We start from the raw sequence: 18,227 nt of genomic DNA, 5'->3' as shown, positions 1-18,227 counted from the left end.
GAGCCACATCTCGGTTCTATAGTAACTATTGTGGGACCGTTGGATCATCTCTCTTATTTTTCTCTTTGAGAGTCTTTGGAAGAGAAAGCCAACGAAGTCATGCTCTCGTCTCATCTATAGTAATCTTTGGGCATTTGTTTCTCATCTTCACCTTGATTTCTCACCCTCATCAGTCATTACCACCAAGCTCCCGCTATCGGTCTCCGGGATTTGGTACACTATCTCCCTCATTTTTGACTTCAATTAGGGTTAAGAATAAAGTTATAATCTTCAATTAGTCACGCTATCATCTCATCCATAGGAATCTTTGGGTGTTTGTTTCTCATCTTCACTATGATTACTAGCCTTGATCACTCATCAGTCATCACCACCAAGCTCCGGCCTCTGGGATTTGGTACACTATCTCTCATTCTCTCTTATCTTTGTCTTCAATTAGGGTTAAGAACAATGTTTTTTCTCATTATTTAGATTTTAGGGTTCTCATCATTAGATTCTTTCACACGTTTCTAATTATTCTTTGATCTTGTGTTGGATTTGGGTTAATTGAAATTTAATTATAGGAATTTTGTGTTGAGATATTTCAATACAATGAACTTTACTTTTTTTTTTTATTTATGTAGCGATTTTATGGAGCGGTATTTCAAGAAAAAAACAACAATAGACTTAGAAATGTCTCAAAAAAAAAAATGAAGAATGGCAAGAACAAAAAAAAAAATATATTTTATATCCGTTAGTTTATAGGTTTATAAATCTAGCTCTAATTTTTTCAATTTCAACTGCAACTGTGGAGAGGGTTTTCTTTGCAATGAAAATTGTGAAGACTTGATTGCGAAATAGAATTGGTGATCAATTCTTAGCTGATTGCTTGGTGACGTACATTGAGAAAGATATTTTTGATTGAAACTATGATTCATTGTTTTCAAAATATGAAAACTCGTAGATGTCAATTATGAATTTGTTCTAGTTAATGTTTTGTACTAGTTGTTTATGTAAAAGACTTTAACTAGTTATGATATTTTAACTTGTGTTATTATATAATTTTGATTGTATTCAAAATTTGATTTACAAGATTTTATTTGCCCCTTATAAAAAATTTATAGCTCCGTCATTGTTTTATATATAAATATATATTAAACTGTCAGTCGTGTAAATATCTCAAGAATCCTTTTTTTATTAAAAAAAAGACTATCTAAAAATTATTATTTTTTAAAACCATTATTATTATTATTATTATTATTTCGTGAGGTAAAAAGATATAAGATATCAATCTCCCTAATAATAAAACAATAAATTTATAAAAAATAATTTAATTAATAAAAAAATATTGGATTAAGAGAAAATGTTTTGAAATATATATACCTATAAATTTTGTTTATAATTTTATGTAAACTTAACTTGAAGGTCATTCCTAAATTTCAAAGAAACTTTAATTTTTTTTTATTCTAAACAAATTTTAAAAAAAAACCTCACTCAATATATACAAACGAAGTCATATATAATCTGATAACAACTAACTATACTTAACATTCTCTTAAGGGGCCGTTTGGTTCTCGGTAATGTACAAAAGATTACTATGTGTTACGTGGTAATCTGAAAATATTACCACATTTGGCATTGCACCGGTAGTAATGTGGATGGTAATATCACATTACCAACTTATAAATATTACCAATAAAGTGGTAATCCTATTATCACCAAATTTGGTGTCTATCTTGGATTACCATGGTAATCTTATAACTTTTTATATTTTAACAAATTGATTACCATGACAACCAAACACGGTAATGAACTATTCCCGGTAATAAGAGTTCCTAACCAAACATGTTTATATTAAATTACCGTAATATTCCCAACCATATAACATTCCCACTCATATTACCATGGTAATCTCGTTACGTGGTAATATATCATTACCACGAACCAAACGACCCCTAATAGTGTTAATATACAATAACTAACAATAAATCTATACATTAACTCTACAAATACCGAACTCACTTTGATATGTGTAAATAAGTGTAATAATGGTTCACTCTAGTTTTGCTAAACTATTATTTTGTATTAACTAAATCAAAATTTACTTATTGAAATAAAAGTTTTCTATTAATACAGTATTTTATAAAAGAATTATAATATTGAATTTTTAGCCCCAATTAAACACCAAGAAGGTATAGTGGGCATGTACAACCTTGACAAAAGAATTATAATATTGAATTTTTAGCCCCAATTAAACACCAAGAAGGTATAGTGGGCATCTCCAACCCAGCGTCACATTTGACGCTCTGGGGTTGGATTTGGCGCCCAAATTCTCCAACCAAACATTATTTTGGACGCCAAAATGAGATTCTCCTACAGGATATTGCGCGCCACTGTAGCAACGTTATTTTCATTTTTCATTTTATTTTTTATTTCTGTTTTGATTTTCGGTTTTGATTTTCAGTTTTTTTTAATTCTTTTTTAATTTTATTTTTAATTTTGCTTTTAATTTTTTAAATTTATATGTTTTTATTTTTATTTTTTTATTTTTTTGTTTTGATTTTTCGGTTTTGATTTTTTGTTTTTAATTCTTTTTTAATTTTTGTTTTTTAATTTTACTTTTAATTTTTTTAAATTTATATTTTTTTATTTCTATTTTTGATTTTTCAGTTTTTGATTTTTCTATTTTTTTAATTCTTTTTGAATTTTTAGTTTTTATTTCTTTACAATTTATATTTATAACTTTATAATTTGATTAAATTATAAAGTTATAATTTAATTTTATATTTTTTAATTAATAAAGACATATCAAATTAAAGAAAATAATTTCACTTTAATTACAAATTCATTAAATTAACGAAAAATTACATAAACGATAAGATAAAAAAACATAGAAAAATAATCTTAAAAACATACACTATTAGTGATATATTAAAAAAAACTACAACACCCAAAATAAAGTTTAAAGTAGATGGGGCTAATAGTCCGGCATGTTATCGCCACTTCCACCAATATCATGAAGATGTCATTAAACATATTAGATCCGGAAGGAGGTGGTTGTTGAAAATGCCCTCTTTCGTAAAAATTTCTTGTTGTTGTGCTTGTATACAAAAGCACGAATATTTCGGATCGATGATAGAATTCAAATCTCGCATCAAGATTTTGTCCTCATATTTCATTTGTTGAAAAGCAAGATTTTTATTCTACATTTCTATGAACATTTGTCGATCACCATTAGTCTTCTCTAACATCTCCATAATCTTAGAGTTATCATCTTTTAGACGACTAAGAGAAGTTGCCACTTCATCATCCATTTTTTTCTTCAGTTTGGCTTTCTTCTAACCGATTGGGCGTTCAGAAGGTGAGCCACCAACACTATCATCTAAGTTAAGAGAAAATTGAGAAAGTCCAGGAGATTCCGGTGCATGCGATTCTGGCATGGGATTTTCAGATTGTGACGATAAATAGTCAAATGCATGCTTTCGAGAAATTTGTCTAGATGTCATGACATTATCTTTAAACTTCTCAAATTTCCTCACAATGTGCCACACATGATCAAACTTAAACCCTTTCTTGTAGTTAGGATCATCCAAAAGCATCCTCTTTGCTCGATTCATCTATAAATGATTTCAGAGTTATGTATTTATAAAAATATAAACTTTTGAAGAATAAAATATATAAAATACTTACAATATCTTGGTCTGATGCACCACTTGGATTCAAATTTTCCACCTGTCGAATACATCCGTTCAATTTTTTCACTGCCTTTTCTAATGTTTGCATTTGACATTGTAAAGACCGAGCAGAACGCTCCACCCAAGATTTATCTCTTGTCAGATTGTATTTTTCCTCAACTCGAGCCCATAATTGTTCTAAGGACTGGTTCGTACCAATAATGGGGTCTTGAGTCATTTCCATGTAAATTTCACAAAGGAGGACATCTTCATAAGGAGAGTATCCCGAACTACGAGATTGTTTAAACATTTTTTTCGTGGGTTACAATGAAAGAGAGATTTTTTTATAATAATGGTTGAAATGAGAGATGACATGAAGTTGTTTATATATAGGCAACACAATAATTGAATAATGTGCTAGAATATAAGCAATTTGAATAATGAGACACTTCCCAATGCAAGAAGACAAGCAAACTCAATAATGCACCACCTTATCTTCCTATCAACCGTCGGATGGATTTCATCCACATCAAAACCGTTGGATTTGAGTTCATCATATCAAACCCTATCTTTTTACACTTTCCAATACAATAAGATAAAAAATTTAAATAATGTGGCACTTCCCAATGCAAGAAGATAAACAATTTGAATAATGAGACACTTCCCAATGCAAGAAGACAAGCAAACTCAATAATGCACCACCTTATCTTCCTATCAACCGTCGGATGGATTTCATCCACATCAAAACCGTTGGATTTGAGTTCATCATATCAAACCCTATCTCATTACACTTTCCAATACAAGAAGATAAGCAATTTAAATAATGTGGCACTTCCCAATACAAGAAGATAAACAATTTGAGTTCATCATATCAAACTTTTTCTTATAAATTGACAATTTTATTAGTTTTTCCATCTATAGAACCCATAAATATATACACAAAATGAGTTACAACATTGGAGGACCGTCAAATACTGAAAATAACATATTGTCATCATCATCTTCTGATGATGATGATAATGACAATATGTTATGGATGTATGATCTCTTTTCAATGGAAGAAGATGCAATGCATCGGGTTATTCAAAATAATAGCATGGTATTAGAGTTAACCCTTAGTCATTTGAACAACTGTCGATCCCATGGTGGCTCTATTCCAGGCCATGTTGTTATCAATCGCAATCAAGAAGCGGCAGATCGCAATTTGTGGAATGATTACTTTTCGGAGAACCCACGATATAATGTTGAAATGTTTCGTCGAAGATATCGGATGTCACGAAGTTTATTTCTTCGCATTGTTGGGGCAGTTAAGAACCATGATAGTTACTTTCAACAACGTTGTGATGGTCTTAGTCGAGGTGGGTTATCTACTGCGAAAAATTACTCGCAACTTTTTCGAATGTTGGCATATGGTTTACCCTGCCGATGCTACTGATCTAATATATCAAAAATTGGTGAATCAACTGCAATTGAAAAGCTTGAAAAGATTTTTGTCGAGCAATCGTAGAGATTTTTCACTCGAGCAATATCTTAGATCACCTAATGCTAATGATATCTGCAAGACTCTTATACATTGGAGAACAACGTGGCTTTCCGGGGAATGTTAGGAAGTTTGGACTGTATGCATTGGAAGTGGAAAAATTGTCCCACGGCATGGGCTAGACAATATAGAGGAATGTATGGATGCCCAACCATTATTTTTGAAGCAGTAGCAGATTATGATCTTTGGATATGGCATGCTTATTTTGGTATGCCAGGCACCAACGATGACATAAACGTTTTGGAGTCTTCTAATTTGCTCTCCAACCTAGCACAAGGTATCGCTTCCTCCCGCTCATTATATCATTCAAGGAAATGAATACAATATGGGATATTATTTAGCTGATAACATATATCCAAAAATGGTCTACTATCTGTACAAACTATTCATCAACCACGAACTCGAAGAAAAAAATATTTTTGCGAAATGAGACAAGAAGCTACGCCGAAAAAGATGTTGAGAGAGCATTTGGTGTTCTACAATCTCGTTTTTGCAATCATGGGAGGGCCTCGCACTGGTTTTGGAGGAAAAATGTTTTACACGACATAATGACTGCATGCATTATAATGCACAACATGATAGTCGAGGATGAACGAGATATCAACGCACCAATCGTGGATGTAAGAGAGTGAGCGACCCCAGTGAGTTGAATTGGTACAAGATGAAGATGCTTTCGATTTGAACAATTTCTTGGTCGTTACGTGCAAATTAAGGACAAAAGACGCTCATATCGCGACTCGCAATGCATTGATTGAACATTTATGGTTAGCTTACGCAAATAATCTAAGATAATTAAAAACTTATGTGTTACTCTAGTTTCCAATAATGTGTTGTTTTTACCAATGGTGCTTGTTTGTATGTTATATTTTTATTAAGTAATTAATGTAATATTTGTTTTTGTATTTGCATTTTTTAACCAATTGAATTTTATTTTATATTTAATAAATATTTATAATAATTATAAAAATTAAAATCATATTTTAAATAATTCATTGGTTAAAAGTGCAAAAGATTTAAAGATGATTAAATTTGTGGATAGTATGAATATATAAATTGTGAAATAAAAAAGAATATTCATAGAATATTCTATTTTAGAGTTAAAAATAGAGATGATGGTTGGAGAAACTTTCACTGTAGAAGTTGTATTTTTGAGTACTGAAGCGCTAAATATAGAGTTTTGGGTTGGAGATGGCCTCATGAGTCATGAGCCTTATCTTCTAATATATATATATATATGTTATTTCCGATTTGTTGCACATCTACTTAATCATATAAGGGGATATATTAAATAAAAGAAAGATCAAAATATCAAAATGGTCACTCTATTTTATGTTTTCCGCCCTTTTAGTCTATTTAATATAAAATTCACCTTTTTAGTCCTCGTATTTTCACATTTTTTGTCTTTTTGGTCCCTCTAATTAACGGATTTGTCCTTTTAGTTCTTCCACTTGATGAATTAGAGGGACCAAAAAAGATGAAAATATGTAAATATGAGAATCAAAAAAACAATTTTACAACTAAAAATAAAAATATGTAAATATAAAGACCAAAAAAATAAATTTTATATTAGAGTAATTAAAAAGACGAAAAATAAAAAATAAAGGGATGATTTTGATATTTACACCTAAAACGAATAACTAAGAATTCTTGCGTTCTATTTTTTAATATATTATTATTTGTCTTTTGCACCTACCCCCACCCATATTCACAGACACTGTTATTTATGAAAGGAAATAAGTACTAAAAAAAACTGTGCATGAGATCTCGTTTTCCAAAAAAAGAGGTGCGTACTTTTTTTTTTTATTGCACGTGATACTATCCACTTGTTCAAAATTGAAAATTCTAATCCAATACATCATAATTTATTCTAAACAAAAAATTACACATCATTTAAATAATTAAAAAAAATAAAAAAGTTACGTTTTTTGAAGTTTATGTTTTACTATGAGCTCTTGAAGTGCACTTGGGAAGAAGTGGTCAAAAGTGAAAAGAAGTGGTCAAAAGTGAAAAAGTAATGAAAAATAACCCTTAACTGTAGAAAAAAAAAGTTAATATTATTTGTGGCAGTTCTGGTGTTAACTTTGCAGAAATAAAAAAAAAAACTTTTGAATTTATATATATATTTTTCCTTTATTTCATTGAAAAATATTTAAACGAGTGGAAAAATCAGTTATCTACTTCAGTGATTTTCTTACCACTGCTGAACGTCTGATATTGTAATATATAAACTATCATACACTCATAAAAATTTATAATTTATAATTTTTATTTTTTCTAATAAATGGCTTCATGCAGTTACAACACTGAACTTTTAGAATTCAAAGACATTGAAGTATTGACCACGATACTCATTTTTAAAAAAAATCACATATAAATTATTTATCTTAAAATATACTGGTATGTGTCAAATATTATCTAATACATGTAGTATAATGCATTGAATCCATGCAAAAAAAATTATATTAAAATTGAGCTGAAATAATTTACAACCTCGGAAATACGGTTAATATTTTATAATTTAATATTTGAAAGAATTTATTCATTTTCACCATTCATATTTGAATGGCAAGTGAGACGTTTCTTTGGCTACATTATTTGCAAAATTAATGTTTTTGTTTTATATACATTTGTTAAAAAAATAAATTTATTTAGTTACAAAATATTTATATTTATTCAATATATATATATATACTTTTTATATATATAAAATGACTATTTTTTGGCTTATGTTTGGTAAACAGTCCATGATTTCAACCAATCACTAAATTTATCTCTTACAGATTTTTTATAATTTTTGTATTAATTATTTTAAATAAATCTATTTAATTATCAATTTAAAAAATATCAATATTGATAAATAAATATAATTAATTTAATAATTAATATTAATTAAGTGTAAAAATATTATAAAATCTGTGATAATTGGAATCTTTCCTCATGCTCCCGGCATCTCATTAATATATTTAATAAAATAATAACATTGCTTCTAATATTATATATTTAATTTGTCAAATAATGATATTTGATTCTTTTTGTTGTTTTTATTTTATTTATATTGTATAATTATATAGATCTAAAACTTAGATAAAAGTCTATCCAAGATTCAGATTAGTATTTGGATATTATATGTAATTTCTGAAATTTTAAGGATATTTATAATTCACTAACTGATGATCATTAAAGGCTTTGGTTTTTTTTCATCATTTTAATTTTTTTAAATTTAACCGCATATAAAGAACAGCTAATATTTTAAATGATATACATAATTGTTTTTTATTAAAATACATAAAATTAAACGATCTTTTAAGGATGCACACATATACAAAACCTAAAAAAGTTTTATAAAAATAAAATAAAATTATACAAAATCATGTGCATAAAAAATAAAAAATTAATTTCATAAAAATATAATCAAATTAAAAAATATTGAATTTAAAAGGGGATGCTTTAAAAACATACAGACCTATTTAATTTGGTCCCCTTTTTCTTAATTTTACATAAAATCAAACAATCAGCTGATTTCTTTCATGGTTTTAATTATATTATATTATATTATATTATTTATTCATTTATGATTATGATTATGATTATTATTATTTCTGATAAATAAATAAAGGTGTGGATAAGATCTCGTTTTTCAAGAATAAGTCCTTTTCTTGGCACTGTAAAGTTGATTGATATATGCCAATTTTATAAAATTAGTTTTTCCAAAAAAAAAATATGGTTCATGGATATGCCTTTTTTTAAAAAATATGTCCTTTTCTTGGCACTGTAAAGTTGAGGGTTTTTTTTAAATATTGTATTTTTTAAAATTATTTATCCAAAATAAATATTTTTAAAATTAATTATTAAAAACGCTGCAAAAATACTATCATCGACGATCTTGTAGAAATTTTATTTTTTTAAATATTACATTTTTAATTGTATCACAGAAAATAAGTATTTTTTAGATTAATTACAAAAAGTCATGAAAAAAATAACGTACGATGTCATTGCGTGATCTTTTTTCGCACTGAGTTTATATTTAAATTTTCTTTTTAATTTTTATAATAGTTTTTTATATGAAATTTTACATTTACAACTTTACAAATTCTTTAAATTATTTTTTTTTTTTCACAAATCTATTTAAATTTTACAATGGATTATTTTTATATAATATTTTACATTTTAGTCCTATAATTTTTTTAAAATTAATTTTTCTCACAACCCTATTTAAAATTCTACATGGTTTTTAATATAATATTTTTACGTTTAAGTCCTTATATATATATATATATATTTTAATTTAAATTCTTTTCTAACATATATCATTTGTAATAAAAAGTCGATATTATACTTTCTAAAGCGGATGAAAATGATAATATATATTAATTTTTTCTCTGCACTTTCGAGTTTATCATGATCATTAGTCGGAATTGTCCCAGTACTGCACCCTGGCACAAGTAGTCGTTAAGTAATATGTGATTATCGTAATTTTTTATATTATATATTATCCTTTTTCATCCGTTTAGAATATGATATGTCTTTTTTATTCTAGAATGATATATATTGAGAAGAATTTAAATTAAAAAAATATAAGGACTTAAACGCAAAATATTATATAAAAAACCATTGTAATTTTTAAATAGGGTTGTGAGAAAAAAATTTTAATTTTAAAAAAATTATAAGCATTAAAACATAAAATATTATATAAAAAAACCATGGTAAAATTTAATTTAAAAATTTATGAGGTTGTAAATGTAAAAGTATTATATATTAAACTATTATAAAATTAAAAAGAAAATTTAATAATAACCCATGTGCAAAAAAGTACCATGCAAGTATCATTCATGGTACTTTTTGCGCATTTTGGTAATTAATTTAAAAAATACTTATTTTAGTAAATAATTTTAAAAAATACAATATTTAAAAAAAAGCCTAAAGTTGATTGACAGATGGATATGCAATTTATAATATTATTTTTTTCCCAAAAAAAAAATATGGTCCATGGATATGCCTTTTTTAAATATATATATATATATATATATATATATATATTTATCAAAAATAGGTCCTTTTATAATGTTATTATGGATTTTAATGTTGAAATGTTTATTTTAATTATAATTAATTAAATTTAAAAACTTTCATGTATATCTCTAATAATTGGAATTTTTTCTCATTAACATATTCAATAAAATAACATTGTTTCTAATCAATATTTAAAACATATTTTTAATTTGTTTTTAATTATTTAAGATTTTGTTTTTGTCTTCTTATATAATTTTATTTATGTTTTATAAGAAATTATGAAAAAAAAACCTTATAAAAATAGTTTTTAGATATTATATAGAACTTTTGAAATTTAAGAATGTGTAAAACTCTAACCAATGATCATCATAGGCTTAGGTTTCTTTTTAAGAAATGTTTTGTTTAGGGCTTAGGATGTGAAAGAACATGATAGATGTTAAGATAAAAATAAAATCATAATTCTACAATAAATAATTATTAAAAAAAATGCATTACAAGGGCTTGTGGTTGTTTGAAAAGGTCAAAGTGGTCATTCACAACTTGGGTCCTCTTACTATTTTTTTTGTTTGGGACATATAGTATAGAACCCTAAAAAAAGAAGATTTAAAAAAAATAATATAATTTTAATTATAACAGTACAAATTAGTGTAAAACACAGATGTCAACTTTCGGAGAGATGGTTATAAAATTCTATTTTACTACAACTTGTAAATAATATTTGATATTTTATTTAATTTTAATTATTTATAACATGTAAAGCTATGAAATAATACAAACCATTTCTTTCTATCCTTGACTTTATCTTATTGACAACAACGTGCACATTAATTCACACCCAACCAAAAGCCATGTGCGTACTCTTTTTAGAATTTTTACAAAAACAGAGCTGGCCATTGTATTTTAGGAAGGAGGAAAAGCCATGTGCGTACTTTTTTTTTTTTTAAAAAGGGAAAAAAATTTTACAAAACAGAGCCGGGGTTGGGGGCCATAAAACAATAAGACAAAAGCTACAAGACAAAAGTGGGCGTTCAATCACCATCCTCTTGTTTTTTGGGGATGGAGGAGGAAAAAGGGAACTAAATTTTTGCTTTTTCAAATGGAGGAGAAAAAGAGGTACGGGGATTTTTTGTTTTTTTAAAACTATACACCATCAGCATCAGCTGTTAGATGGCCATCTAATTATTGATATGGGGATATCCCTAGAAACGAATTCTAGAGACGTCCCCAGGAAATGAATTCTCTATATATAATGTGGGGTTAAAATAAATTTTAAAAAATGAAAACATAAGTGGCCGTTCAATCACCATCCTCTTTTTGGTGATGGAGGAGAAAAAGGGGGACTGAATTTTTGCTTTTTCAAATGGAGGAGGAAAAGAGGGACGGGATCTTTGCTTTTTCAAAACTATACATCATCAGCATCAGCTATTAGATGTCCATCTAACTACTGATGCGGGGACATCCCTAGAAATGAATTCTACGGTCGTCCTCAGGAGATGAATTCCCTATATATAATGTGGAGTTAAAATAAATTTTAAAAAATGAAAACATAGTATTACCTCATATTTATGTTTTTTTTTAAGTTAGAAAGACTGTGGGGATCCTTGCATGACTAAGAGTGAGGTTTCCCTCTCCCAGTTGCCCAATCAGGGTGGATGGGGATGGAGAATCCCATTCCGGAGCAAAGGAATAAATGGGAAGTGACTCCCCATCCTCGCCTCATCTAGGACTCACCATAAGTCACTTAATCTATCAACAACGAAGAAAGGTTAACATGAAAGAATATCACTTATGGAACTTTTAAGATTGACCATTTTAGCTAGAACACAACAAAATTATTACTATTTATTATTATTATTATTATAAAATAAAATAAAATAAAATAAAATAAATCACTCATCTCAACTAATGCCGTGAGTTTGAGCTAAATAGTTGGGAGCTCAAACTCGACTAAAAATTTGGTGCTTGATACTCGGCTCAATTCGATCGTATATTTATTTTATATCTCGAGCTCGATTTGATATACTAAACGAGCTACTCGAGCTCACTCGCTCGAGTAAGCTCGAAAAAACTGAAAAATCACTATAGCCATTCTTATACTTGAGATCGAGCTCGAGTTGAGGTCAAAAGGTTAAAATAGTAATTTTATAATAAATCTAATATTATATATACTATATTAGGCTCACGAGTACCCGAGTCAAGTATCAAAATGATTGAACTTAGACCGCTCACTACTCAAGGTCGAAATCGACTAGATCATGACCGAGCTAAATTTGAGTTTTTCACGAATTGAGCCCGAATATTTTACAAGTAGAGGTGTATCATTTACACCTCTAAGCCATGGGCTACTCACGTTTCATTTGGGTTGTAATTAAAATTTTTTTTTTAAATTCCAATAATTAATGACCACAAGCTCCCTCACACATGTTGCGCCTATAAAAGACCACCCACAGACCCTGCTTTAAGTGCACCAAACTCACTTGAAAAAAAATTAACAATGGCCTCAATCTTTCAACCAATTTCCATGTCTCCCACCACTGTGTCCCTATTTAGTTCCAGTACTTCATTATTAGCCACAGGAAAACCAGCATTGCTTTCCTTTTCCTTTAATAAACACTCATCCCTACCAAGCAGCAAAAACAAGCACTCAAGAAGAACAAGTGGTAGAGGTGGCAACATTGTGTGCTTGAGAGGAGGAAATATCACAGTCCAAACTAGTGCTCCTCAAACCACTACTGATGCAGCTGTGGCTTTTGGCAGGCAGAGCTTCCCTCCTGGCTTTACTTTTGGTGCTGCCACTTCTGCTTATCAGGTTATTTTCTCATGATATATAAATATTTAAAAAAACAAGGGAAAATTTTTGTTGAAGAGCTCATAGTAATCAAGTAATAACATTTTTTTTAAAAAATTAAAACAAGGGAGAAAAGAATCATCATAAACACAAGCATGGTGGTAATGGATTTTTACTTTTATTTTTTAGGAGTTATGAACAATATATATGAACTTTGAGTTTTTAGTCAAGAGGATGTTTTTTTTTTTTTTTGGGTAAATTGGCGACAAACAATTTTGGCATTGTGTTTGAGAGGAGTCAAACTTGAGAGACCTCCCAAACATAAATAATGTGGGAAACCACTAAACTATGCCTTGGTTCCTATTTTTTTTTTTTCGGTTTTCCCTTTATTGATCTTGCACTAAAAAATAGTAATACACACATATATATATATATATATATATATATATATATATATATAATGGCTGCGTTTTTCACAGATGTTTTCAGATTTTAAACATATGCAAGTTGATTATCAACCGTCAAATCATCAATCGTTACTATTTATAATACTGTTTATGCACCAATGCCTATCATTTTTATCCTTATTCTCACTCATACTTTTTCAAATCGGAATGTCTATGTGTATATTCCCATATGATCTTTACTTATATATATATATATGTATATATATATGGAAAAAAGGTCATCTAGGTAAGTTCTTAGATCTTGAAATCTAGAAATGTTTTAAGTCTAAATCATTGGATAATCATCTAACGGTTGCTTGTTTATATAAGCACTGCACAACTTTTTTTATACTGTTTATGGTTACTGTACAACACTGTAGAGCGTGGCTTCTACTGTTTATAATGATAATAACCATCAGATTACCATCCGATGACTATTGTGGACGTCTTTAGATTTGAAATCTAAGAATGTTCTTTGATGATAAGTTCTCTATATATATAATGTGTGTGTATATTTTTGTTGCAGATAGAAGGAGCTTGGAATGAAGGAGGGAGAGGGCCAAGCATTTGGGACACTTTCACCCAACAGCACCCTGGTATATATATATATATCTTGCAATGAATAATGAACACCTCTTCTTCTTAATGCAGTAGTTAATATAAGAATAAATAAGATTGAACATATTACTTAACAAGAAAATATTTGTAATAATCACTGGGTTTGATTTTTCTATAATAACTAAAAAAGAAAGGTAATCTAATTATATATGTCAGTATATATATATATATATATATATATATATATAAACAGAAGCCCACATTAAAAGATCAACCTATATTTTACAATTTCTTTTTTTTTTCCCTTAAAAAATTTCAAGTTGATTTGTAATCAAAGAAATATAAATAAATCTATATGTAAATGAATGAAAATAAATGAATAAATAAAAGTGCTTTACTGGGTTAATCTAATTTTTTAAACTAGTTCTTAAACTAGTTTCAGTGGCAATATATATATATATATATATATATATATATATATATATATATATATTAATATAATTCAATACAACATAAAATACCAAAACAAAAACTCCTTTTTATTTATAACAACATTTATTAAATTTATTATGAGCATGTTTAATTATTTTTTAAAATATTTTGCAGAAAAAATTGCAGACGGGAGCAATGGAAATATTGCTGCGGATTCATATCATCGATACAAAGTATTTCCTACTTACAAATAATAAATATATATATATTTCAGGTCTTACAAAAAATAATCTTCAAAATTTATAGTTTTGCCCATTTTTATTTAATTTTTAAATTCTAACTATTTACAGGAAGACGTGAAGCTGTTGAAGAACATGAACGTAGATTCCTATAGATTCTCCATTTCATGGTCAAGGATTCTACCAAGTAGGTATTTATTTAATCTCTAAAATCATATTTCCCCAACTTAAATCATTTTTTAAAAAAATTTGTTTCTGTTAATTTTTATCAGAGGGATCACTTAAAGGTGGCATTAATCAAGAAGGAATCAACTACTACAACAATCTCATCAATGAATTAATCAAAAATGGTTTGCAGCTTATCACATTTTTGTTTTTTAAAAGCCTTAATTCCTTAATTAATTACATATTTAATCCATTTAATTTATGACTAAACAGGCATCACACCTTATGTCACACTGTTCCATTGGGATGTACCTCAAGCTCTTGAGGATGAATATGGAGGCTTTCTCAATAAAAAGATAATGTAGATCATATTATAAAATTCATGATTAATTGCAAAAAAAAAGTGTTTAACATCACTAATCAAAGGCTTTAATCAGGTTTGATTTTAAGGACTATTGTGAAATTTGTTTCAAAGAGTTCGGAGACAGAGTTAAGCATTGGATCACATTGAATGAGCCGTGGAGTCTCAGTAGCATGGGATACGGTCTTGGACGGCACGCGCCCGGACGGTGCTCGCAGATCCTTGGTTGCTCAGTCGGTAACTCAATCATCGAGCCTTATATTGTGACACATAATTTACTGCTTGCTCACGGAGCTGCAGCTCGACTCTATAAAGATAAGTATCAGGTAATGTAGCAGTATAAATAGTCTCACAATTAGTTAATTTGGTAAATATAAATACGAATTTCTCATTCTAGACAACCCAAGGAGGACAAGTCGGGATCACTTTGGTTTGTCTGTGGTATGCTCCTTACGACCAGTCACACAGACATGTCGAGGCGTCAACCCGAGCTTTGGATTTCATGCTTGCATGGTTAGTTCTACATGTAATGTATGTATGTATATACAATAAATAAAAACTAAGAACTTTATGTTTGATGATTATTGATGATATTTTGTTAAGGTACTTGGATCCATTGTTGCATGGAGATTATCCATTTAACATGAAAGCTATAGTGAGGGATAGACTGCCTACATTCAGTAAAGAAGAAGCAGATATGATAAAAGGATCATATGATTTCATCGGTATCAATTACTATACGGCGAGATATGCTCGTGGAGTTCCGTTTTCTCATGATCAACCTCCTTTCCTCCACATCAATGAATCATTTGCAGAACATTTAGGTAAGTTCTTTCAAAAATTGAAAGAGTTTTATTTGGATAATTTTTTCTAACTAGCACATTTTAACTTTTACTGCAGAGGCCAAAGATGGGGTTCCTATCGGTGAATCGGTGAGTAATGTTTATCATTAAAAGTAGAGAATGTATATACAGTTTCATTTATGTTATGCATTTTCAATAAGCAGAATGGAAGCTGGATTTATGTGTATCCGAGAGGACTCAGAGACCTACTGTTATATATAAAGAGGCGATATGAAAACCCGGCAATCTACATTACTGAGAATGGTAGAGCATTAACCAAATATAATAGAAAAATATAAGAATTAGTATTCTAGTATGTCTAACATTAAAATCTTGTATGGTAACAGGAATTAGCAATGTTGACAAGTCTGACATTCCGAAGGAGGAAGCTCTGGCTGATGAAATGAGAAAGAACTACCTTGCAGTTCATCTAGCTGAACTTTGTGATGCCATAAGGTAATTGCCAATGTTTTTTTCAGCTAAATTTATCTTTGTTTCCTTATTCTGTTTTAGTAAATATAAGAAAACAATACTAAATAATCATCTTCGAAATGATGTTTATCTGTTTCTGTAATATATATGTCTTATATATTCTTCATTCAAGCAAAGAGTAGGAACTTTAAAACATAAATAAGAAGTTCTACTGAAACAATGTTCATCTGCTGATCTATCTCTATTTTCTTCTGTTTTTAAGGAAATACAAGAAATTAAACATCAATAGATTCAGGAGCCACACTAAACCAAGTATTCAAAGAAGCTATATTTGTCTGCTGACTTGTCTTGTTAATTATCATCTGGATTTGATGAAATACAAGCAATTAATCAATACAAATATATTCAAGGACAACACTAAACAAGTACTGCAGAAACATCATTCAATAAAATACAAGAAATTAAAACAGGCAGAGCTAAGAACAGTAGTAATCAACCAAGTATTCACATATCTTCTTATTTTCTTCATTGAAAACAAAGACAAAGAATTTAATTAAACTACTATTCATTGTTCATGTTAATATAAACACTTGGTGATTAATGATTTCAGGGAGGGAGCAAATGTGAAGGGATACTTTGCATGGTCTCTAATAGACAACTTTGAATGGGAGAAAGGTTACACGGAGAGGTTTGGGCTCAATTATGTGGACTTTAACACCTTGGAACGCACACCAAAAGACTCTGCAAAATGGTACTCTAAATTCCTGCAGCCAAAACCTCAAAACTAGCCTCCATTAGTTACCACTAATGTAATAATGGATGCATGTTGTACTATCTTTGTCTCTCTTAATGCACTGGTTATGTTGTTTGTTTCTCGAAAATGAGTGGACTATGCTTGTATCGGTTATGGATGGCAGCCATGTCCGTACTGTCACATGGTGAATTATAATAGGTGCATTTAAATTAAAGGTCCCGTCTTTCTTTCTTTCTGAGAATTTGAATGCCTGTGGGTTCCACTCCGAATAAAATAATATGTAAATATGAGAGAATCAATTAAGGGGCTGTTTGGTTACCCGCAAGTTGATGTAATGTAATTTAATTTACAGGAAAAATACTAACATGGACTGTTTGGTTTGCTGTGAAGGGATATATGCAGTAAATTAAATTACGGATTTTGGGTATTAAGCTGCATTTGAACTTACGGCCAATTTGGCCGTAAGTCAAAATGCAGCATTTGGGTTGGAATAAAATAACCCCTCTTCTATCGGCTTCGGTCATCACGGGCAAAACAAACAATCTCTTCTCCATTTCCTGCGATCTCTTCTCCCTTGGCTCCGGTCATCACTGGCTGATCTATTGCTGCCCGTCGTCCCCCCTTCACCCGATTTTGGCCAAGTTTCCAACAAAGAAGCTTTGCCCTCTCTCCTCTATCGTAGCTTCACCGAGCTCTCGCAGCCCCATTCGATCTCCGGCCAAGTTTCCTATAACGCAACCCCGTTCTAGTGTCGGTGAGGATGCTTCCTGGGGCGATGTGATTCTCACCACCAGCAGTGTCGTTGAAGCCTCACCAGATTCTAGTTATCCCTCAGTTGGTCCTCTTTTCTAGTTTGTACTGATTTTGAAACCGTAATTGATGACTTGGCTTAGCATTTTTCAGTCTTCTTCCATTCCATTCAGCCAAATCTTTAGCTTTTAGGGTTTTTGGGATGATGATTTAACCACATGATCCAGTTTGGTTTTTGGGATGATGATTTAACCACATGA

The 18,227-nt window shown here is 29.4% G+C and overlaps 3 protein-coding genes across 3 annotated transcripts; 2 read left to right on the top strand and 1 right to left on the bottom strand.

Annotated features, from left to right (window-relative positions):
• Positions 1-3,314: 3,314 nt before the first annotated feature.
• LOC120270817 lies at positions 3,315-3,888 on the bottom strand. Its single transcript, XM_039277883.1, has 2 exons — positions 3,667-3,888; positions 3,315-3,593 (listed from the first exon to the last, which is right to left on the bottom strand). The coding sequence occupies exons 1-2, from the start codon at positions 3,886-3,888 to the stop codon at positions 3,315-3,317; spliced, it is 501 nt and encodes a 166-aa protein (XP_039133817.1).
• Positions 3,889-4,593: 705 nt separating this feature from the next.
• LOC120270816 lies at positions 4,594-5,085 on the top strand. The gene has a single exon (XM_039277882.1). It carries the CDS (start codon positions 4,594-4,596, stop codon positions 5,083-5,085), a length of 492 nt encoding a protein of 163 aa, XP_039133816.1.
• Positions 5,086-12,648: 7,563 nt separating this feature from the next.
• On the top strand, positions 12,649-17,431 carry LOC120270565 (furostanol glycoside 26-O-beta-glucosidase-like). The gene is made up of 13 exons (XM_039277610.1): positions 12,649-13,009; positions 13,961-14,030; positions 14,599-14,657; positions 14,775-14,850; positions 14,936-15,013; positions 15,102-15,189; positions 15,266-15,515; positions 15,587-15,702; positions 15,793-16,013; positions 16,090-16,121; positions 16,196-16,295; positions 16,379-16,487; positions 17,074-17,431. The coding sequence occupies exons 1-13, from the start codon at positions 12,695-12,697 to the stop codon at positions 17,249-17,251; spliced, it is 1,692 nt and encodes a 563-aa protein (XP_039133544.1). The 5' UTR covers positions 12,649-12,694; the 3' UTR covers positions 17,252-17,431.
• The last annotated feature ends 796 nt before the right edge of the window (positions 17,432-18,227 follow it).

Source organism: Dioscorea cayenensis, chromosome 10, assembly GCF_009730915.1.
Source record: "Dioscorea cayenensis subsp. rotundata cultivar TDr96_F1 chromosome 10, TDr96_F1_v2_PseudoChromosome.rev07_lg8_w22 25.fasta, whole genome shotgun sequence".
Classification (NCBI taxonomy): Eukaryota; Viridiplantae; Streptophyta; class Magnoliopsida; order Dioscoreales; family Dioscoreaceae; genus Dioscorea; species Dioscorea cayenensis.
This window is presented reverse-complemented; position numbering and strand designations above follow the sequence as displayed.

Bases quoted from the DNA above. Each gene is read 5' to 3' on its own strand.
- LOC120270816 (XM_039277882.1), top strand. From the start codon at position 4,594: ATGAGTTACAACATTGGAGGACCGTCAAATACTGAAAATAACATATTG.
- LOC120270565 (XM_039277610.1), top strand. From the start codon at position 12,695: ATGGCCTCAATCTTTCAACCAATTTCCATGTCTCCCACCACTGTGTCC. The intron at 13,010-13,960 runs GTTATTTTCTCA...TTTTTGTTGCAG, and splicing joins CTGCCACTTCTGCTTATCAG to ATAGAAGGAGCTTGGAATGA. The intron at 15,190-15,265 runs GTAGATCATATT...GGCTTTAATCAG, and splicing joins TTTCTCAATAAAAAGATAAT to GTTTGATTTTAAGGACTATT.
- LOC120270817 (XM_039277883.1), bottom strand. From the start codon at position 3,888: ATGACTCAAGACCCCATTATTGGTACGAACCAGTCCTTAGAACAATTA. The intron at 3,594-3,666 runs GTAAGTATTTTA...AATCATTTATAG, and splicing joins GTGCATCAGACCAAGATATT to ATGAATCGAGCAAAGAGGAT.